Source organism: Canis lupus, chromosome 22 (genome assembly GCF_048164855.1).
Source record: "Canis lupus baileyi chromosome 22, mCanLup2.hap1, whole genome shotgun sequence".
Classification (NCBI taxonomy): Eukaryota; Metazoa; Chordata; class Mammalia; order Carnivora; family Canidae; genus Canis; species Canis lupus.
Window position 1 is genome coordinate 18,306,877 of NC_132859.1, and position 24,227 is coordinate 18,331,103.

General features: G+C 43.4%; 1 protein-coding gene across 2 annotated transcripts in view; it reads right to left on the minus strand.

The window, feature by feature from the left end:
- Window positions 1-224: 224 nt before the first annotated feature.
- CLDN18 (claudin 18) overlaps window positions 225-24,227 on the minus strand; it is a 29,450-nt gene continuing 5,447 nt past the window's right edge. The window contains exons 1-5 of one of the 2 annotated variants that reach the window (XM_072792599.1): window positions 19,329-19,686; window positions 9,228-9,392; window positions 8,282-8,399; window positions 3,662-3,772; window positions 225-2,423 (exon numbers count right to left, since the gene is read on the minus strand). In XM_072792599.1, the coding sequence (XP_072648700.1) occupies window positions 2,252-2,423; window positions 3,662-3,772; window positions 8,282-8,399; window positions 9,228-9,392; window positions 19,329-19,548 (786 nt within the window). In that variant the 5' untranslated portion in view covers window positions 19,549-19,686 and the 3' untranslated portion in view covers window positions 225-2,251. Of the gene's footprint in view, window positions 2,424-3,661; window positions 3,773-8,281; window positions 8,400-9,227; window positions 9,393-19,328; window positions 19,687-24,227 lie in introns of those variants that run through there. The other variant, XM_072792600.1, reaches the window with a different exon arrangement.

Consider the following 24,227-nt stretch of genomic DNA (forward strand, 5'->3'; position numbering starts at 1 on the left):
CATGCCTGGCTGCTCTGGAAATCCCCTTTGATTCAGGCTTCCCACCTTGTAGGAACTAAGTGGGTGGGATCAGATCTCCTTGGCCTCCCGGCAAACAGGCTACTGCCGAGTAGACAGATGCTGCAAGCAGAAACATTCCAGATGATGCCCTCAGCTTTGAGGTGCTAAGACCCCCCCCCCCCTATGTCTTGAAGCTTAGGACAAAAGAGCAGGAGCTGTTCAAATGTGAGATAATAGTAATTTTAATATTTAGTTCACAAAACATGCAGGTCAATAGTCAATGCATATACAATAGGATAGAGAAACAACAACAAAAATTAACGAAGCACAATCTAACTACATGGAGGCTTGCAAACAATGAAGTGCTGGTTAGAGAGTGTGCTAATTAAAAACCCAGCTGAGCCATACCTCAGTGCCTCAGATCTGACCAGGGACTTTCTGGTGGTAGGAAAGAGAGCTCCTTGTGTCCATGGCCTTCAAGTCAGATTGTGAGAACTTTTACAGTCTCCATGTCCTGGATTGCTCTGTTTTTATCTTCCCCCATTCCTGCTTTTTCTTTTTTTTCCCTTTTTTTCTTCTTCTTGAATTATATATTCCTCCTTTGTCCCATCTGAGACAATGAGTTCCATGAATACCCTTATCTGATATAGCCTAGAACCATTGCTGTCTCAGTAAGAAGGGTCTCTCTGAATTTGTTTTGGCTGTTGCTGAATAAAATTCTTCTCAGTTTAATGGGCTGTGATCTGGTTTTTCCCAGACAAACTGTCCAAGCTGAAGACCCCTATGAATAGTCCCCCATCTTCCTGGAGGCCACTTTCATACGTGCTATTGGTGTAAGGACTTTTTTCCCCAAATAATAACCTGATGGTGAGATTCCCGCAGTGTCAATGCTGCTCTCTGATTAGATAGTTTTGAGAGACTGCCCTTATTTTAGTTCTCAGGAGACCTATTCTGGCTCTGGTACTGAGATGGAATTCTGGTGGCCTGGAAGGAGTTTAGCCTTTCTGCAGCGTGATGTGAACACGGGGAAGGTGTGTGGCTGCCAAGAGCTTTCAGTTCTTGAACATCCAATGGTCCAACCACGGTAGGTGAATTTAGTGAAGGGAAGAGCTCTCCAAGTAACAAAGCTGGCCACAGTGTCAGGTAAGTGCTACTGTCAACTGACAGTGACCTCTAGCCATGCAAGTGTGCACCGGGGGTCACGTGATATAACATTATATTTAGGCTTATCACTTTGTTGTTGCTGTTTTTTGAAAGAACTGGTTTCAACTCATTCTCTAGGTTTCATCATTTGGTTTTTGCTGTATTTATCATGTATAGTCACAGTCCTGGAGAGCTCAAAGGGAAACAATTAGGATCAGGGAACATTTCATGGAATTTGAACTGAAGTGTGTTTTTACAAAGTCAATATAGACAATATCAAAGCTATTATTTTTTCATTTTCTCCTATTCGTGTGCAGGGGTGAAGCTAATTCAGAGACAGTGTGTCATTTCACTAATCTATTATTTATTTTAACTACATTTAGGATATCAAATATATTCAGATTACCCACAAATATCCTCTTCTCATTCTTGTAGGGATACTTTCTGGCCCGTGACAGAAAGAGGACCTGCAATGGAGAGCCCAGGAGACCCCTGGGGCGTCTTGCTGGAATTAGCAGAGGCCAACAAAAGCAGAAAGCTTTCCTTAAAATGAAATCGCTTCAGTCCAGGTAATGTCAAGATCACAGTGTAAGAAAACTCAGATAATGAGCTGGAGACATTACAAATATCTTTCCCTATCAGCTCTACTTCAATCAGTGTTTATTAGTAGCCAAGTAGGCTGGGGAGGTTAAAATCAAATAGTAGGAAATGATGTCTTTTGATGGACTCTCCTTTTTTACTTTCAGAATTGTTCTGGGGGATGAGTTGGGAAATAGATCATCGATGAGCTATTGTCTGATAGGAATTCAAACCACATTTTATCATCAGATTAGAAAGGTTAAATTAAAAAAAAAAAAAACCAGAGGATTGGAAACTGTGAACTGTAGCATCTAATTCATATCTGATAACTCAGCTGTTTTTGTGATGGAACATTAGAAACACAGAGACAGTGGCCCAGACCATCTGGCCTCCTTCCGGATGAAATCAAGGTTTTTCTTACTTTCAACTGTGAGTCAAAAGCAATAAGGAGTCGAGGTAAAATTTCCTTGTTTTTCAAGTGAGCTCTAATTGGGGGGTTCTTCTGCCCATGCTGAGGTGCCTTGGAATGCTACACATAGTCGTACTTGGAGGGATGAGATTGCATCTCGTCCTCTGTGCGGGCACCCCCATCGTATATCTTCTTGTTTTTGCTGCTGGGCCCAAAGCCAGTGCTGGCCTTGAAGCCTCCTGGCTTGTAGGCGACATTGTGGCCTGAGGCATGATAAGACACGGCTTTGTAGCTGAGAGAAAAAGAAACATTCCATGACCACAGATGTATTTGGTAAGAAGGCAACCCCCTCCATTTACCCTGGGATGTCTCCTTTTTAGCACTGAAAGTCCAGCGTCCCAGTAAACCCTTAGTCCTGGGCAAACTGAGATGGTTGGTCACCTGAGGCTTTGAGACACTGGTTTTTCTGATCCTGCACTGGAGCAGAATTTCTTGCCTTGTATTACAACTGATGATTAGCAACTAGTGAGTTCCCTCTGTTAATCAATTAAAATGAAGCTGAACCCAAAACAATGTCCATTCATATCTGATAACTCAGCTGCTATCTAATTTATATCTGGTAACTCAGCTGTTTTTGTGATGGAACATTAGAAACACAGAGACAGTGGCCCAGACCATCTGGCCTCCTTACTGGTGAAATCAAGGTTTTTCTTACTTTCAACTGTGAGTCAAAAGCAATAAGGAGTCAAGGTAAAATTTCCTTGTTTTTCAAGTGAGCTCTAATGCGGGGGTGGGGGGGGTGGGTGTTCCTCTGCCCATGCTGAGGTACCTACGAGAGCACTATGAGGTACTATGAGAACATAGTTATGCCAAAAAAAAAAAAAAATTCACAGAATTTGTGAGCTGGAAGGTACATACACAGAGCCCATCTCCTCTAACCTGCTCAGTTTATGGATGAGCTAATAGAGGCCCAGAGAAGGGAAATGACTTGCTGGATCAGGATTGGGATTTAGGTCTCCCACCTGCAGGTCCATTTAGGGAGCTATAGTGGGGTTTCTCTGCAGTAGTACTTTGGCATTTTGGAACAGATTCTTTTTTGTTGTGAGGGTCTCTCCTGTGCATTGTGGAAGGTTTAGCAGCATCCCTGGCCCCCACCCACTAGATCCCAGTATCACTTCCCTCCCTGCCCCCACTGCCCCAACCACCCAAAGCTGCAGCAGTCAAGAGCCTTCAGTTGTCAAATATCTCCTGGTGGGCAGACCTGCTTGCAGGTGAGAACCACTGAGTTACAGAATCCTGAAGTCAGAGGGAACCTAGGGGAATATTTTTCTCCTCAAACATGATCATTTCTAAATCTGCTCAGCTAAGATGTTCCTATTCTGTTCTTTAGGTTCCCCCAAAAAGAGAAGGTCCAGGATCCTTTAGTTAATAAATTCTTCCATAAACCTAGACTGATCATTCTGGCTGCAAATTATACTTTAAAATGGACTCGGATGAAATGTCTGATTGCACTGGGATGGGGAGACTCACTTGCTTTCTTCAGGAACCAGGCCCCGGCAGGCGATGCACATCATCACACCCCCAATTAGTGTGAGGCCTCCGGCGACCCAGCCCACGAACAGAGCTGAACCAAAGGTGTACCTGAGAGGGGAAATGAGGCTGTGAATGTGGGCAACTCAACTCTCCAGGCTCCTCCCACGGCACTTAGCCACACCCATCCTCTCTGTCCACTCTTTTGGGTTCCACACCCATTCCCACCGGTACCGTTGAGCACACACTCCTTGGGGTCACAGGAAACTGAATGAGGTGCCCTAGAGAAGAGAATTGGGACTGAAACTAGTCAGCAAAACAGCAGAGGGATTCTCAGGCCCCTAGCATCACTCAGGCATGGAATTAATTATAAGTCTCTAATCTCAGAGAAACATCTCTGGAAATCCACCTTCCTCCCTACTGGCATTGGGGAGTGTCTTAAAGATTTGGCAAGAGGAATTTGAGAGATGTGGAATCAGTCTGGAGTTATTATTTCTGAAGGAATTTGGCCCTTTGAGTTCTTCCTGTGGGCCAATAAGCTTTCATCTTATGTAATTCAAGTACCCTGGTAGGCATCCATGCAGGTAGGAGCATTATCTTCAGAAAGAACTAATGTGAAGTGACCATTCATTCTTTCATTCATTGTTTACACATTTGTTCAACATGTATTTATTGAGCTCCTACTATGTGCCCAACACTGCCCTGACACTGGGACACAAGGGTGAACAAGACAGACACAGACCCTACTTTCCTGATGCTTCTGTTTCAGCCCACAGTGGAATCTGAACCTGTGATCATCGGACTCCAAAGCTGGTGCCCTTCCCCTAAGATGTATGCCTCCGTGGGACTCGTTACTTCTGAGCAAGACTGCCTGAGAACAAAGTGTCCAGAGAATAAAATAATTCTGATTCCAAATGGACTTTTGTGGATGGTGGAGACCATGACCAAAAACTGATAGAATATCAGTGGGTGTTTCCGTGTTAGCTGGTAACTTTCCCTTCATCTCCAAGAGCCCCGCAGAAAAGGAGAGCTCAGCACAGTGGATACCTGCCCTTAGAGGCTTTCCCCTTGTGCTCATCAAGGAGCGTGGGGCTGTTTGTGGAACACCATGAATCACTGGTATGTTAAAAGTCACAAACTAAGAACACTATACCAGTAATTGAAAGACAGAAACATGTGTGCAGACCTATGCAACCTAGGAAAATAAGATACTTTAGATGTGCTTAAAAAGTGCACACATTTTGGTAGGATCAAAGTCAGTGATATAAGCCTGATGACCAGTGTAATGTACAGGGCAAAGCTAGCACACTGAGCTCAGGGCTTGAAAAAGTTCTGGGAGGGCAGCCTGGGTGGCTCAGTGGTTTAGTGCTGCCTTCAGCCCAGGGTGTGATCCTGGAGACCCGGGATCGAGTCCCATGTCAAGCTACCTGCATGGAACCTGCTTCTCCCTCTGTCTGCGTCTCTGCCTCTCTCTCTCTCTTTCTCTCTCTGTGTGTGTCTCTCATGAATAAATAAATGAAATCTTTATTTTATTTTTAAGATTTATTTATTTATTTATTCATGATAGATATAGAGAAAGAGAGAGGCAGAGACGCAGGCAGAGGGGGAAGCAGGCTCCATGCCTGGAGCCCGACGTGGGATTCGATCCTGGAACTCCAGGATCGTGCCCTGGGCCAAAGGCAGGCACCATACCGCTGAGCCACCCAGCGATCCCCTAAATGAAATATTTTAAAAAAGAAAAAGTTCTGGGAGAAAATTTATCTATAGGCTATCTTTATTTCCTTGGACTAGGAAAAGATAAGACATTTGATTTGAGGGCTGTTGGCTTGGGGTGAAGAACCCCATCCCACTCTCTTGGTCCTCCCCAGTGTGGCTAGGGGTTTAACAGCTGACCTCATCCTGGGGCTCCTCCTGAGCGGTCCCTGGGTGAATCTTCTGGGGGGGGAGTCCTGGCCCTTCTGCCCTGGCACAGAACCCCTGTCCTTGATACTCCTCTACATGGTTGAGTGACTGCATAATGTTAATGACAACAATCACTACCATTTATTGAGCCCTTACTGACATTGTGATGGACACTTTTACCACAATTCTATTTAGCTCTTCCATCAGCTCCATTTGGTGGGATTTATCACTCCCATTTTATAGATGAGGAGAGTGAGGCTCAGAGAGGCTAAGGAGCTTTTTCAAAGACCCAGGAAGGAACTGCTGGAATTCAAATACAGATCCCTTTGCCTCCAGAGGCCTCATTGTTAGTCATTAAGCTAATACTATCTTCTGTGCATGGGGAATGAGGTCCCCTCCTTTTACTTAGATCCTTTTGGTCAAAGTTAGCAAACCTAAATACCTAACTGGGACAGTTATGAAATTTAAATGAGTGAAGTGGGCTGGGTATGAGAAAATATTTCACTCTCTTAATTCTATTATATGGGGAAAAAGCCCCACAAGCATAATGATAAATGACCTCAGATTTGGGACATTTGAGTGGTTGGGGCTGTGATGAACTAGAGAGGGTGAGTCCTTGTATCTGTGTCAGCTAGAGACTGTTGCCATAGAGGGCCCATTACTGTCAGATTGGATTTTTTTTTCTTTTTTTACAAGAAGCTGGAAAAACAGATTGTGTACATAGGTGTGCGCACATGCACATGTGTAGTGTGAAATATCCTTGTAGCAAACACTAATGATGTTCCTCCCAGGTTCCCTAGGTTCCTTTACCCATTTCTTCTTCAGCTCCTGAGGTCTTTGCTTTGCCTGCAGTCTCCACATCTCCCCTGGAACTTCTGCTTTGGTATAGCTACTGGAGCCATTTTGCCTGGTGCACAGAAGCTGACTGGTGCTAAAGTGTGAAAGTTTGGAGTCAAGTCATCTCTGAGGTGTGCTTCATGCCCCACAGCTCCCCAGGATTGGGCTGAGTCCCAGCCTTCATTGCACCCGCTTCTCTATCCTGGGTGCCCCACCCCCTTCCCAGTCTCCCCTTCCGTAATAAATCACTTGCACAAGGAGTCTTGGATCTGTTCCTGAGTAATCCAACCTATGACACTTCCTATTTTTAAAAGTTGATGATTAATTCAAGATATAAAATGAAATGTTTAGGCTAATATAAAACACTTCGCAAGCTGTGTATAACCTGAAGGCAGGCAGTTTGTAGCTCAGGTTCTCAGTATCGCAATAGCAGAGGAGGGGATACCAGAAAGTGCCTTCAATTGACTGCCAAGAAATATCTTTCTTGGCAGCTGTGCTGTTCTGTGTGATTTCTGGGTAGAGAGGATGAGAAGACAGAAAGAAAGGAAAAACTGCTGCCCATCCATGGAGGAAGACATTCAGGAGGTCTCTCAGAATCCTATAGTCTTGATCTAAGGACTGAAGTTAGCTGTTCAAGGGACAGGGTAGTTTCTAGGGAGATGATGTGGGATAATGATGCAGGGCATTAGTGCTGGGTGCCAATGGGATGGGTGACTCCTCTGGGCAGGGACAGTGATACTAAGCATCCAGATACTCCAGATAAGATAGCTCTTCTGAGTAGGCTGACCAACCATCCTGATTTGCCTATGAAGCAAGAGTTTCCCAGGATATGGGACTGTCAGTGCTAAAACTGGTAAAGTCCCAAGAGAAGCAAAATGAGTTGGCCAGCATACTTCTAAGTTACCCTAGTAACCAAGAGACCATGGGAACATCACAAAGGAGGATGAGGGGAGATGATGGGAATCACTTCCTTTCATTCTTGAAACAAAGCAAGAACATGGATGGGGACTGGAGTCCCAGGGAGCCAGAGAGTAACGGATTCATTGCATCCTCACCCCCTTTTGTATCCCTCGATGGTGTGGCTGGAGAAATACCAAGTGTATCCACTCCAGAGATGTTGGGTCACTTAGATATTATATTTAGATCATTCACAGAACAAGATTTTTCTTCTTCAAAAACTCACTGCTGTTTCTTACAAATATGTCCTTTTGAAATGGCTAAATGAATATGGATGTTAGAATTGCTCTTCAATCATTTAAAAGTTCTACTCTCCTTCAGATACCAAATTATAGTGTGGTTTCATCTCCCTCAGTTAGACCAAAACCTCCATGAGGATGGGGACTTAGTCTTATTCCAAGTACTCAGAACATTTCCAGACCCACCGCAGGTTCTCCATACATTTGTAGAATGAATGCATGTATGAATGAGAGGAAGAAGCAGTTATACAAGGAAGAAACATAACATCACTCTTCTCACATATATTGCACCTTGCTCAATTCCACTCAACCTTTCACCTATCCCTAGCCAGGGTCCCATCATGGCCTGGAGATGCAGGTTGATGCTCATTTACATGCCTGGCCTAATAGTGCCTGTTTCACTGCCTCCACAATGGGGCCTGTGTAAGCGTGTTAGATAAATACTGTGAACTGTCGCTGTATTTCAATGCAAATGTCAGCTCAGCCTCAAGTCATAGTACCAAGGATATTTCACTGAAATGAAGTTTATGAATTTACGGATCATTGTTGATTTATGATATGGCATGGTTGCCTCTGATAAATTTTTGCTATTTCAGGCACTGACAGTCACATTAGGCATATGTGTTTAATAGGATTTTTACAACAATATTCACTACAGAATACTAAGATTAGATTAGGAGGTTACCTGGTCTGAACGGTCTGCACCATCCCACCCAGGCCAGTGTACATGTTAGCTGTAGACATCCAGAAGTTAGTAACCAGCATGTTGGCAAATACAGATACTCCAACGATTGCACAGAGACCTGTTGGCCAAGAACAAGAAAGCTCCATAGTCAACTTTAAAGGGATCACGATGTTTGAGGCAATGTGTGCTTAAATGAGTTTAGATGAGCAAGCTGAAGAATATTCCCTTTCTTTTTTTTTTTTTTAAGATTTTATTTATTTATTCATGAGAAACACAGAGAGGAGAGAGAGAGAGGCAGAGACATAGGCAGAGGGAGAAGTAGGCTCCGTGCAGGGAGCCTGACGTGGGACTCGATCCCGGGTCCCCAGGATCACGCCCTGGGCCGAAGGCAGTGCTAAACTGCTGAGCCACCGGGGCTGCCTGAATATTCCTTTTCTATAACAGAATGGCTAATCCAAGCACTGATTATTGAATTCCCACTATGTGCTAGACATTATGTTAAGTGCTTAGACTCTCTTATCTTTCTAATTGTGGAAGGATTTGTATGTGTGCAGAAAGAGATTTTCCAGCATCTTGGGACAAGGGATTAATAATACAAATATTTTGGGCCTGGTCCTTTGATGGTGTCAAGTGCTCTTCCCTTAAAATCATTTTCTAGAGTCTTACCAAAATAATGCCTTTAGAGACTGAGTCACATGACTACCTTAGGATTGAGAATCTCTTCTAATAAAGTGGTGTGGCAGCTGAGGGGGACCTTAACACTCATGGTAATTTTGTAGAGCACAATTGGGCCCTAATCTCAGATCTTGAATCCTAGTGTATAAAGCTCTGATCCATGTTCAAACTATGCTCAGTAGGGAGAAGCCATATTTTCTTTGCCAGAATGATTTTGCTTTGACATTCCCACAAGCACATTTGAGAGAGGGAACCCGGGCTCCTTGTTTACCTGAGATGATGAACATGATCCCAGAGGTCAGTGTCATGTTGGCTTTGGCGGAGTCCTCCATGCTGCCAATGCGGATGCACTTCAGGGCAAAGATGGATACTAGGAGGCCGATGGCACCCAGAACAATGCCCACGATCATCAGGGCTCGCACTGCCTGCAGCATGGCTGTGGGACAATGGACAAGACACAGGCTGACAGATAAGACCATCTCCACATGACTGATTAAGTTTTGGTTTAATGAAATAAAGCAACCATAATCAACCAGAACCAAATTGCTGAGAAATAGCAAGTCCATAAACTATGAACCTTGTCACTGCTAGGGGATGTGGAATTGTGAGAAATGCAAAACCACCATGTATAATCCTCTGATTGTTGAAGGACCTGCACACAGTTGTCTGTAGAATAAGAAAATTGTGGTGCTGGGACAGCCAATGAAATTTAGCTATTTCATTTCCTCATATTAAAGCTTGATAATCTGAGGTCTAGGTAGAGGAAATGGCTTGACAAAGGAGACATGAAAAATTATTGATAGAACTTACAGTAAAACTGTGTGGCTTTGACTTCTAACCCAAACATCTTTCTCCTCCAGTCTTTTCATATAGGCTTAATGCTTCATATCATTGTGTCCACTTTAGGAAAACCCAGTATTCATTTATAGCATGTGATGGAGCAAGGTTACTAGGGGATATAAGAAGGACACCATATTTTTGCCTCTTTCCAAAGGGACTACTAGGGTCAGGGTGAGCTGTAGGTTTTGGGTGTGTATAAAAGGACTGCTAGATCAATCAGAGGCCTTTCAACACAATCAGTTTATCAGCTGTTCCTATTTCAGGAAGCAATGGAGACTGTAGGTCCAGCTAGGACTCTCCAGCCATGACCTCCCTTCCAGATATATCCAAAGTGGTTTTAGTGTATCCTTAATATGCAGTGACTCATTTCAACACTTTTTCTAAGCCCCTATGACTATTGCACAGGGATCACAGTAATTAATAGGTTAAACATGGTCTTTGCACTCATGGATCATGTGCCAAAGTAGGAAAAGACAGTCATTAAACATGCCCATAATGCATTTTTCAAAAGAAAGGCAAATGAATCCTTGGTGTTCTCCAGAGGGAAAGACCCCAAGCATGGGTATTTCTGGTAGAGAAGAACTGAAGAATTATGTGAAGTAAAGCAGAAAGCTCTGTCCTACCCTAGTTATCATGGCCAATTGCTACTTTTTGACTGAAAACTATTAGTGGCTTTTCAGGCGTGAGAAAATTTAATCCACAGAAAAAAACCCCTGCAATGTAGGTGATATGATTACCTCCATTTTATAGTTGAAGAAACTGAGAAAGTTAAGGATCTTGCCCAAGGACACATATCAAGTGACAAGTAAGAGCCAGGGGTCAAACCTAGAACTATCTCAAAATGGGGTTACTTTTTCCATTACAGTACATTGCTGAGGTACCTAATCCTGGAAAAAACAAGCTGCCATCAATGTAAGGGGATCTGTAAGCACCTAAGAGAATGTATCCTCCAAACTTGGAGACTCAGCCATGAAATACCATCCTTTAAAATGGATGCTAAAAATGTATAAAGACATATTCTCTAAATATCATCTCAGGAATAGCCTGTCCCAGGAGATTATTTCTAAATGTGACTCTCAAGACAAGGAATCTCCTGGGAGGAATTTCTCTCTAATCTCTTCAGGAAGATTTCCATCTCAAATATGGCCAATATCACTGGAGCTGCCAGCTTATTCACTCTAAGGTGTGTGTCACAAAGCAACTAGTCATGATGGAAGAATTGGCAATCAATGAAGCATATTGAAAAAGGAGCAGTAGATCATGCAGACCTCATTTAAGAGCCTTCTGTGTTGTCTGAGAAATGGAGGCCCTGGCAACTCTCTCCCTGTGTGGAGATGATGGTATCCAGCCACTCTAGTTCTATGCCACTTGATTCCAATTCTCTTCTCCCTGAAGAAACTTCTCTAGTGAAAAAAGAATTCTACATGCAGCCATCATCAGTCTTGGTCTTACTGCAACTATATTGGCAGGGTTAATATGTTGGCTTATGGTGTGGATCAATCTTCCATTCTTTCCTGGGATAATTGAACTGATTAACATTGATATGTTGGGTTGCAGTTAAGTTTTCACGCTAGAGCCATGGTGTCCCCATTAGAGTGAAGAGAACTCAGGAAGGCCTTGGAGTGGCCCTTGGATCCACTCCTAAAATAGGAGGGCTCTGGAGGGTCACCTACATTCCCTAAAGCTTTGCCCAGTGGCTTTGCTGGCCCTACAGGATACAGGGAGCAAACACTCTGTTCAGTCTCTTATTAACAAATGCAAGTGTACAACATCTAGTTGTATATTCATTTACATTTTTGTGTTTACATCCAGCACATTTTGGCATATGCTCATAATCATATGTTACATAACCATACAACTCATCCATGAAGTCAGTCATTCATTCGTCAATACTTTAAAGCTCAAATTCTCTGCAAAACCCTTTGTCAGATGCTGTAGGAGGTATAAAGTTTCATGAAAAATAATCACTGCCTTCAAGGAGTTTACAACCTGAGAAGATCATATTTCTACTGGAAATTCTGAACCTCAAATTTCTTTTCACTTTGGGAGTACTTGGCTAAGTAATAATAGAACCACTTTCTCATAGTTGCTCATGATGTGGCTTTAATTCTCTTTAACACATATAATTACACTACAAACCTGGTTCAGGACTGCTATGGAAAGGACATTTGTGGGGCAGTCCCAGACTTCAGGAAATATCCTCCAGGCTATACTAATATGTATGTTACTATCAGAAAACTGGACATATGGGAAAAGGAAGGAACTTGACTTTCTCTCTATCTTGTCCCCATGGGCCTCTTGCGAACTTCAAATCCACCCAGAAGCCCACTGGAGGTTTTAAACATTGCTCTCATTCTGACATTTTAAGCCTTAAGCTATTTAGAGAACAAAATCATTTATCCCTTTTGAGAAGCACCTGGCAAGGCATCTGGTTAAAACAACCAAAAACCAATCAACCAACCAGCCAACCAAACAAACAAAAACCAAATAAACAATATTAATTAAGCAGGATAAAGGATGTCCCTTCCTCATTATACAAAAACATTACATTTCTCCTGGACTCTTGGCGAGGATGGGGTTATTGACTTTTCTGACTGAGTAGTTTTAATGTTTATTCCTGAAAACATATCACCAGGTGGCTGTGGCTGAGGCACATGGTCTTGCCTGACATTGCTGGATTAGAAAGGCTGTGGGCAGTTGCTGCTGCTGTGCCACGGCAGCCCCTGGGTATGGGAGCCCCTGCCAGCCTATCTTAGTCAGCCTTCGCCTCAGGCTCTCAGAGGCCTTCTTGCCTCTGCTGGGTCAGGTTTGCATGACAAGGCCCATTTTTTCCTGCTCTTTCTTGATCTCTGGATTTCTGATAAACACTGGCACCTACTTGGAACCAGGGGTCCACCTTCACCCTGAGTAGCTTTTTATTTCTTAGAATCTGTTTCTAGCTTACTCCTGCCCCTTTCTTTTAGCCTGTGGTTGGAAAAGACACAATACTGTTTTATATCTTGTGGGACCACTGTCCAAGTCCCAACCCTGAGCCTGGATGGATGGATCAAAGTCTTCCTTGCTCTGGAGATTCCTTGAGGGGTTCTTTTGAGAGTGGGAGCTATGATGGGGGCAAGTTCCAGGAAGTGGGAGGAAATATTATCCACCACTCATTGCCAGAAACTCCCTATGTCTAGTAATGACCATGGAGATACATGGAGGTGATCTCAACTTCCTTTCCAGCTGGAAGATTCTATCATATGGATTTCTAATCCTTCATAGATGGGTATCCAGAGAAACTGCTCCCAAAGGAAGTAGGTTTCTCTTTTAGCCACTTTGTCCCTTATTTGCTATTCCAAGCAAGAGGCGTATAGGCTTATCAGCTGATAACAGGTGAGTCAACGGCTTTTTAGACTGATTCCCCCCACCAAAGGTGTGACTACCGCATTCTTTCCAATGAACAATGAGGCATTATCGGGCTTGGAAGGGTGGGCAGGATTCAGGGCTGGCAGAAGCAAACAGAAAAAAGGGGAACTCCGTGTTCCCTCCCTATTGCAAAATAGCGAATTCCCCCAAAGCAGCTATGCACTGACAGGCAAGGTGCCTTTGGATCTGGTTCCCACCCCTGGTTATACCTTAGCATCTCCTGGGGGAACTGTAAAGAAATGTTAGATTTTGCCTCCACCCTTAGAGATTTTCATTTAATTGTTTAATAACATAAAATTTCAAGGAATAATCTGGGAAAACTGCCCTCAAGAGGGCTCAGGAGGAGGTACTTAGAGTGACTCCACTCTTAGAGATTTTCATTTAATTGTTTAATAACATAAAATTTCAAGGAATAATCTGAGAAAACTGCCCTCAAGAGGGCTCAGGAGGAGGTACTTAGAGTGACGTGTTGAGAGGAAAGAGTTCCCAGTGGCTGACATCCCTGAGCTAGATGGGGTGCGGGGATGGGACTTACGAGACAAGGGCCTGGACTTGGGGCTTTGTTGGTGGGGTTAGAGAGGACCCATACCTCAAGGTACAGTGTGACTTCAGATTGGAGGCAGGGAGGGCTGATGGAAAAGCGTGATGGGGTCAGTTTCTTCCACCAGACATTGGGAAAAGACAAAAGCTGGTCTCACAAGATCATGAACATTGGATTTAATGTGATACACTTAGCCACTAGTAAGGGAAAATAAACCAGCTGGCTCCTTTAGAAAAGATGCTGAAAAGCAATTTCATATTTTTTCCTTTATGGTTTTTTGTTTTAGATTTTGTAGAATTGTTTTCTGGGTTAAATATCATTTTGTTAAAACTCCCCATTTCCATGTATGTAAATATGATCGACAGGTTGATGGGAAACTCCTAGCTCTCCAGGAGCTGTTGTTTTTTCACATTGCAATCAAAAGGGGCAATGTGGCCAGTTGTATTAAAAAAGAAAAAGCAAGACCCTCAGTGCCTGCAAAGAGGTTGGAAACCAATGATGTGTCCAGAACACAGGTGGAATGGCGGATTGAAAGGAGAAAAAAGAGGGCCCTAAATAATCCTTACCTTGGGTATTTGGATTCATAAAAGATGCTTGATTTTGGAGAGGAAAAAAACCCTGGAGGATCAAATTTCCTGTTTGGGAGCTTTGGATGGTGTAGACAGGGCAGTAATGATTTATTGACAAGAGTCAGATCTTGTAAATGGGTTGCCGAGAATTTTCATACAGATACCTTATTGAGGCGCATTTCACAGATGGGGAAAGCAAGGTCAAGAGGTATAGCTAGCCAAGCTATGCTTTTGGTCCCAACTCACTTGCCTCTAACCGTTAACAGGGCCTTGCCATGGCACCAAATTCAATCCAAATATTTGCAAACACGTTAGAAAAAAAATATTACTTGGGGTGCCTGCATGGCTCAGTCCGTTGGGTGTCTGACTTTTGATTTTGGCTCAGGTCATGATCTCGATCTGCTTGGGATGCTCTCTCCCTCTCCCTCTGCCCTTCCCTCTGCTCTTTCTTTATCTCAAATAGACAAATAAATAAATCTTAAAAAAATTACTTGACTATGATGTCATCATGGGACCAGGGACATGGGCTTTGCCAGATCTTTGCCTCTTCTCCACTCTGTTCATTAATTGCCCTTCCCCTCCCCCAACTCCACTGTCTCTAGGTTAGGGGAAAGGGAATGACATACAAGTCATCCACTTTTTAAACTTGGTACTCTGAATTGTTCATTGTGATCATATGGCTATAAATGGGTCAAGGTACTTGTACCTTCTACTTTTATTGTGCTCAAGTGCAGACAAATCTCTTCAATTCTAAAGGCGGCCCCTTCTAGCTGGAATGCAGAAGCAGGGACTGAGCACCAGGAGGAGAAGACACAGACCTGGAAGCTTTATGGCCTCATGTTCGTTTCTCTCTTTTGCCATCTTCTGTCCATGGGAGCTGGGGCACCTACTTTGTCTCCCTCTCTGAACCTCAGTTTCCACTTTTGTAAACAAAGCTAATACATATTTCCCCGTATTGCTGTGAAGATTAAACTGGAATGTCTATGTGCAGTTCAATAAATGGTAGCTGTTTTTATTTCTGGGCACTGTCCTTGGAGGACTGCATGCTGCATTAACTGTTTGGAAGACAATGAGAGGAAATCTTGGACTATTCATTGTACAGAGCTGGTCGTATACAGGTAAACAGTCCTGCTACTACCACCATTTACGTCATTAATCCATCTGTAGGTTACATAATACAGCTAGTTGAATGGAATTAAATTATTCTATGGCTGTAAGTTCCAACTAAATGTGATACATTTTTATCTGATGAATGAAAGGTTATGTGAGATTTTGCAAGAAAAGAGCTTATCCTTAGGAAGAATTGAATAATTGGTAGTGATATTATGATTGTTAACAGAAGTATTACAATGATATCTGCCTCATGCTTTTATAGTACTTTAAAGCTTATTTCTCTGCTGGCGGGTGGTACTCCCCTGAGTTCTAGGTCAAAATGAAACCCTCTGCAATCTTCCATTTCTGTTTTTAGGCATTTCACCCCGATCCTCTGCTTCAAGTCTCTCTTCCCTACGTCCCTTGACATGCTCAAGAAGATGCTCTCAGCAGTGGTTCTTTCCTTTTTTTTTTTTTTTTAAAAAGATTTTATTTATTTATTCATGAGAGACATAGAGAGAGAGGCAGAGACATAGACAGAGGGAGAAGCCGGCTCCAGGCAGGGAGCCTGATGTGGGACTCGATCCTGGGACTCCAGGATCATGCCCTGAGCTGAAGGCAGATGCTCAACCGCTGAGCCACCCACGCGTTCCTCAGCAGTTGTTCCTGATGGCCAAGTCTCTGCTAGGTGCTAGGTCCTGGGTGGTTAATGTGTGACCCCTTTCTGCTTCCTCAGGAGCCCCACAAATATCCACCAGCCACCCACTGGCCCCTTCTCTGGCTGCTCCATCTTCTCATATGTCTGCCTTTAGTTTTGGAGTGTATTTTTAGCCTTTTCTTTCTGGAAATCATCCCACCCATCCCTTACTTTAGTCAGTCAAATCTTTTATTTATTTTATTTTATTTTTGAGAGAAAGAGAGTATGCCTATGGGAGGCAGAGAGAGGCAGAGGGAGAGAGAGAATCTTAAGCAGGCTCCACCCCCAGTGGGGAGCCCAACACCAGGCTCCTGATCTCACCACCCCGAAATCATGACCTGAGCCAAAATTAAGAGTCAGATACTTAACTGACTGAGCTGCCCAGGTGCCCCAAGTCAGCCAAATCTTAAGTCACCAAACAAATATTTGCATTTTGGGATGCCAATTTACACTGTAGTCACTTTTGCTGCACAAGGCCTGGCTATTCTTAAATCCGCACTGTTCTCCATAGCCTTACATTATCAGTGATTTAAAGTATCTCCTTTTTGGCAATTCAAGTCCAAGAAATGTCTTTCCTGGATTTTGGTGGAATCCTATTCCCCTGACCCAGACAGGCAGGACTGGGATATGCCTCTGTGATGACTGCCTGAAACTTTTCAGCTTTTCAAACTTGTGAGCAGTGTAATGAGGGTGGGTATGTTCAATGCTATCAGAGCGCTCTGGGTTTGGCACAGAGATCCATGGGATCCTATTCAATTTAGGGATGTGAAGAGGCCTCACAGAGGAGGTCATATTTGAGCTGGACCTTGCACATGAGAAGATTTGTGGAGATGGCAGTGAGGTGGTGGAGGGGGCATTGGGCACTGGGGGCAATGGGTATCCAGGACCAAGCTCAGGGTATAGGAAATGGACAGGGAGAAGCATAGGCTGGGGACAGAGGAATACTGAAAGATAAACCAGGCAAGGTGAGGGATATAGGAGGGCGTGGGTATCAGGTGTCATGTCTCCACCTAATTAAGCTGTGAGTGGGGGAACCATGAGGGGGTTTGAGTTTTAAAATATCTAAGGAGGGGCAGTCTGGGTGGCTCAGTGGTTCAGCACCTGCCTTCAGCCCAGGGCCTGATCCTGGAGACCCGGGATCAAGTCCCACGTCGGGCTCCCTGCATGGAGCCTGCTTCTCCCTCTGCCTGTGTCTTTGCTTCTCTCTCTCTGTGTCTCTCATGAATAAATAAATAAAATATTAAAAAAAATATCTAAGGAGATGAGAGCTGAGAACTAGGAGTTGGTGACTGAAAGATTCTACTCGACCTTCTGCCACAGTCCAAGGAGTCAATACTCTAAAGAGATGAAGGATGAAAACCAGACCGAGAAAGCCTAAGAGTGAGAGGCGGTAGTAAAATTAGTTCTTTTAATTTGGTTGTCAGTGACCCACGGAGGGACAGAACTTGACAATGATCAGAATCAGGAGACCTTCTAAGAAAGGAGAATATAAGCCTAATTGAGGAAGGGAGATGAAAGAGGCAAGAAGGACAGGGGCTGATCAGCAGTTTTGACCAGAGAGGACGGCATGGGGGCCCATGTGTGGAAAGAGACAGGATGAGCCAGAGACTGGTAATGCATGGTGGGGCCCTGGGTATGACGTCATGGGCTGTTATCCCTTAATTTCGAATATGAGGTCAATCTTTTCCCTTCATTTAATAGTTAAAATGTAGTGCAGCAAGCAGCTCCACACTCCATGCTTGCACCTCCGGCCTTCTGACCACTCCCTCACCCCAGAACCCCTCCTCGCTGGCTGTCTTCCCTGAGGCCAGGTCCCAGCCGCCTTGTTTCTCTAAGCAGCGTCTCAGTCAGCGATCCTGCAGGGCCTGCAATACAAGTGGCTTCCAAAAAATACAGTAAATACCCCGATTCTACTCTGTCACCCATCTTCTACTTCTTCCCCAAAAATGAAGATATATTAGTTGAATTACTTTCCATAATTCAATTTCAAGTACAAGGCTCTTAACAGTGCTGTGCACATTTATTTCCATCTTCTATTCACAAGGTGCTTGTTTCAGAGTGGCAAACCCAACACTATTCCCTTCCTCACCAAACTCAATATCTTGGCCACTCCTTGGAGCCACTAATAAGACTGGCCTTTTGTTTTCTTTTTTGCCCACCCTTGTTCTTTAAATACAAGTAGCTCCCGTAATATCTAGAATGCAAAGTTTGTATATGTATGTTTGAAATAATCTGCGTTAAAAGCAGGAGCTTGGGCAGCCCGGGTGGCTCAGCGGCTTAGCGCTGCCTTCAGCCCAGGGTGTGACCCTGGAGACCCAGACCCAGGATCGAGTCCCACATGGGGCTCCCTGCTAGGAGCCTGCTTCTCCCTCTGCCTGTGTCTCTGCCTCTCTTTCTCTCTGTGTCTCTCATGAATAAATAAATAAAGTCTTAAAAAAAATAAAAAAAGCAGGGGCTTAACCTACTTCATCTTCAGGGGTGCAAAGATGTCAGAGTTATAATTATATTTATATTATGAGATTATTATAAATTATATTTATGAGTATGACTTTATAATATCCTGGCATACATTGTTTTTTAGGAGTGCATACTAGAACTTCTCAATGCAAAGCAAGAAAAGGAATAGTTCTAATTTAATGGCAATATATATCTTCTGGCGCTTACAGAGACTCCAACTTTTCAAAGAAAAATCTAATTGAATCGAAAATGCAATGAAACGAGCTCTCCTTAAACGTTTCTGGCTGGACGAAGACATTCACCATCCTGCTTCCTCACTCCCATGGATGCACAGGCAAGTCACACGCACATGCATGCACACGACTACTCCAAGTATCCCGAGCATGCAGGCTCTGACAATAGAGCCCTTCTTTTCATGACCCCGCGCTTCCTTTGACTGGAGTAGGAATTCTCCGATTTTCTCAGGTACGACTCTAGCCCTCTTTGTCACGGGGCCAACGTCTCTAATTCACACCTTTTCTTCAGAGCCAACACTGCAAGGGTCACACGCAGAGGTGGGGGGCGCGGCCGGCCCCTCCCGGGGCCTCACCTGCGCGGCTCCCGAGGCCTCACCTGCACGGCTCCCGGGGCCTCACCTGCGCGGCTCCCGCGGCCTCACCTGCGCAGCTGCCAGGGCCTCACCTGCGCAGCTCCCGCGGCCTCACCTGCGCGGCTCCCGCGGCCTCACCTGCGGGCTCCCGCGGCCTCACCTGCGCGGCTCCCGCGGCCTACCTGGAAGGCCCAGGATGGTGAAGTAGGGCCGGCACTCGGTGAACCCTGAGCTCTGCCTCACGCAGCTCCGCCAGAGCCCCTCGTACTGGAACACGGCGGTAACGGGGTTGTCGTACAGGTCCTGGGTGCTCCACATGTCCATCCCGGTGGCGGCGATGCAGCCCGCCAGGCCCAGGAGGGACAGGAGGAAGCCCACCACCTGGCACGTGGTGGTGGACATGGCCTTGGCCTGCGCGCCTCCGGCCGCGGGCCCAGGGAGCAGCGGCGCCTTCCTCCCGGCGGCGTGTGGGTGGCTGCCCCGATCAGATGGTTTCCCTCAGCCCCGGGTGTTTGCTCACACTGTTTTCCTTAGATAGTTCAGTTTCACTCTTGGTTCAAGGGCATTATTTTTTCATTTGTTAGGGTAGTGGCCCCAAGAGGCACTTGTCCTGCCCAGCTGCGCAGGCTGCGCCGGCTTGAGAGCACAGAGATCTGAAGGGACACCCTTCCCAAAGGCCACGACGACGAGTCCGGTACCTCTGACAACCCCCGCAAGCTTTTCTTTTAGGCTCTGCTCATCCCAGGAAACCCCTTGGGCTGACCTCACTTACAGACCCCAGGAGTCCGTGTCTTAACCCAGACCGTCCCATTTTTATCCTCACAACTCATACACTCACTATTTTTCATGTACATCTTTCCATTTTGCTCTTACAGAAATGGGTAGAGTAGGTATTAGTATCCCACACCCATATATTTTGAGGCAAATGAGGGGGGAATTGATTCAGGAACTTGTCCAAGTGCTATGAATCACAGATGCAATAGAGTCAGCGAAGGTGGAGCTCCAGTCCCTGCTTCTCTAAGGTCCGGTGCTCCTTCCCTATTTCCCTGTGGAGTGGGAGAGGCAGGCAATGTGTTCTCACTTTTGAGAACAGGAAGTCAAATCCTAGAGATTTGCTTTTGTTTTACAGTATTGGAGATAGGATGAGAAGAAGGGAGATATCCTGCTGACCTCCACCTCACCCTTTCACTCATGCCATGAGAACCACATGGAGACCACATGGCAGACGCAGAAGGTTCTGGAAAGGCCAGAGAAGGGATCAGGGCTGGCTGAGCCTAAGCCCCTAATCTGGTTGTTGAGCATCCTGGGATCTGCTCCTGACACCGTCACTAACACACTGGGTGCTGGGTGATTTTTAACAAACTGTTCGGCCCCTGTAGGTCACAGTTTCTTCATCTGTAACATTTGCAGACTAAAGTAGAATACTTCGGGGCCCTTTTAGATCTCACACACTGTCTTTCACATTTCGCAGAAAAGTTTTCACTATAATTGGTCAAAATATCAGGAATTATGTAATGACAAAAAAGAGAAACTTGGCCAGAAATTAACCATTGCATTTTGCCTAACCTGTTCAATTTTGTTAGAGAATTGGTTGACCTGCCACTTCCTGGGGGTCATGTGTATCTGGCCTTTGAATTCAGAACCATCTTTTTTTTTTTTTTTTTTTAAAGTAGGCTCCATGCCCAGTGTGGACCCCATAGTAGAGCTTGAACTCCCAACTCTGAGGTTGAGATTGAACTGAAATCAAGAGTTGGACACCTAACAGCCTGAGCCACTCAGGTGCCCCCAGAGCCATTTTAATTATAGTTTCCCCACCTCTAGATTTCCAGGCCTGGAAACACACCCAACATACAACTTTCTAACCCACACAGGTTCTCCAGGAAACAAGCTTTTGCATCGGACATTTCAATGTTATCTTGAGTGCACCCGGCCACTGCTCCTATTCCTTTTTTCCCAGCAAACACAGAAAGCAAATATGGAAGGTCTCCCCCTAGTTTGAATGGAGGCCACACTCCCCTCAAGTGCTTATCTTGCTTTGGGTTCTGTGATCACTGTAGAGAGTGAATCATGAGCCAGAAAACTAAAAAAAAAAAAAAAAAGTAAGCAAGAGTTCTATCACTTATGATGCAACAGCGTTGGTGTCTGTTTTCCCTGAACTGAGTTACAAGGCCAAGCCCAAAGGGTGAAGAAGAAGCAACTAGAAAAAGCACCTCTGGTCTCTGCTGCTGGATGGGGATTGATTTATGAGACTGGAAAATATTGGAATAGTTCAAGAGTGATTCATTGTTTCATTTTGCTTTTGCTTCAACTAAGACACAGGATTTTTATTTATAAAGAGTTTGGTTTCCAGTTGTTCATTTTATGACATTTGTCTAATACCCACCTTGTACCTTGACTATGATACTATGGATTGAAAATGGAAAAAAGAAAAGAAATAGGTTATTACAAGTTATCTATTCTCACTCATGGCAGTTTCCCTCTCCTTTCCCTATGCAAATGTTCTTATGCAAAATTTCAAGATCAGGGAAAAATAGTTATTCAGGCAATAATGAATTAGCTTCCTTTTTTGTTGGAAATGGTGCCAGTGACTTTATTTTTTGGAAGAAGGTAACGTTAATTTTAAAGGATAAACTAAAGCTACTTCTCCCTAGCAGAATGCTAAATGAATAAAGGGAAAATGTGAGTCCACATATTTTTTAAAAAAATGTAAGTCTATGTACTTTTTTTTGATTTTTAAGTTTGTTTTAGATTTTATTTATTTTTTTATGAGAGACACAGAAAGAGAGGCAGAGACACAGGCAGAGGGAGAAGCAGGCTCCATGCAGGGAGCCTGATGTGGGACTCCCTGCAATCCTGGGGCTCTGGGATCATGCTGTGAGCTGAAGGCAGATGCTCAACTACTGAGCCACCCAGGCGTTCCTATGTATTTTTTAAATGTGAAATACATATTGATAGGTTTTAAAACATCTGGAAGATGGAATTTGTCACTTCTTGGGTGGGTTTTCTGTGTCATAAAATGAATGACCACTGCTTTAAGTTTACTGCCAAAGAGTGAATGGGTGTTCACAGAGGAAAATCCAACTTCCTTGTTCATGCAAGAGGCTTTGTTAAAATACATTACATGTATCTCTAATAATAACAATTCATGGCCTGATTTTCATAATATATAATAATAATTCATGGTTAGATTCTATTTAACAATAATGGGGTTGGTATAACTTTGCTTAAAAATCTTTAAAATGGGGGATCCCTGGGTGGCGCAGCGGTTTGGCGCCTGCCTTTGGCCCAGGGCGCGATCCTGGAGACCCGGGATCGAGTCCCACATCAGGCTCCCTGCATGGAGCCTGCTTCTCCCTCTGCCTGTGTCTCTGCCTCTCTCTCTCTCTGTGACTATCATAAATAAATAAAAATTAAAAAAAAATCTTTAAAATGAAGCAAAATCTCTTGCTGATTTCTTCAGGGAAATCATACCCTTATTCAGGTTTAAATATGGTATGGTAGTGCCATTCAAGTTATAAATGTTCAGTGGTTTATATTATTTTATGATATTGGAGAAAAATTTCTCCCATCTTTTCCTTATGTCTTCTTAGGAATATTAATATGCATAATGTCTTCTATGGTAATTAGACAAAAATGGTGGTCAAATAGCAATATAAAATATCATAGCTAGAAATACGAGGAGTAAAATGAGTATTCTAGCAAGACAAATCATTGATACATCTGTTAATTTTTTTCTTTTAAAAAATTACCACACTGTATATCTCTAATTTCTGATTTCACTTTTGGGTGCTCATAATAGGAAATTTGAAGTAGAGAAAATTTTAACAAATCACTTATAATTTTAAATCCTGAACAAAATATTTGACATATTTCCTTTTCATCTTTTCTCCATATCTATATTTTCACATGATTAAGAAATTATATAACTTGATCTTTTGCTCTTTTTACCTAATTGCATATATAGACAATTAAAGCTTCTTGTAAACATCATTTAATATGTTTACTATTAAAAATTTAATTTGATATGAGCAAATTAGTATTTTAATACTAACAGATTAATATTCCATTAGATAGAGATGCTGTTATTCAGCTAAACAGCACCTATTCTTATACAGTTGGATTACACCTTCCCCCAGTTTTTTTTTTTTCTGTGTGTGTGTGTGTATGTGTGTGTAAAAAACAATGTTATGATGAACATTTTTGCATAACTATTTGCTGGAACTTCTGATTAGTTAAAATAGATTCCGAAGAATCTAGAATTAAGATGTCAAAGGGTGTGAAGTTTAAAAAAAATCTTTTTGGGATCCCTGGGTGGCACAGCGGTTTGGCGCCTGCCTTTGGCCCAGGGCGCGATCCTGGAGACCCGGGATGGAATCCCACGTCGGGCTCCCGGTGCATGGAGCCTGCTTCTCCCTCTGCCTGTGTCTCTGCCCGCCCCCCGCCTCTCTCTGTGACTATCATAAAAAAAAAAAACTTTTTTACATGGAATCAGATTTTTTTTCTATGAATTTTATTCCAACGGCAGTATTTGAGAGATCTTGTCTCACTGCATGCTCATCTCATTTGTGAATTTGGTAAGTTATACATGATCATTTGTTTTAATTTGCATCATTTTGATTACTGAGTTTGAAGCTTTGTTTTAAAAACAAATATTTATGATGATCTATTTTTTCCCTTTTCCTACATTGTCAGTTTGTGCTTCTTTCTATTTACTGTAATTTTAGCACTTTGCCTATTGATTTATTGAATAGATTATTTGTTTAAGATCTTAATATACTGTTATAATTACTAAAAAGATCTTCTCTCATCGATTATTTGTTTTTTAAATTTTTCATGGTTTTACATATTCCATTTATTGCTTCATAGTACCTGGTGCATAATACATACTTAATAAATACTTGAATGATGTAGTCATTCAAAAAGCAAATGAGTTTGCTTTTGAGTTTCTTTCATCATTTCTGTGCTTAGGAATTTATTTTCTATTTAAGGGAAGAAAACATTATTAGAATCATTTTAGAATTTTAGAAGATTTAAAAGTATTTTGTGTATTTTTACATTACCTAATCTGGAACCTATTTTGG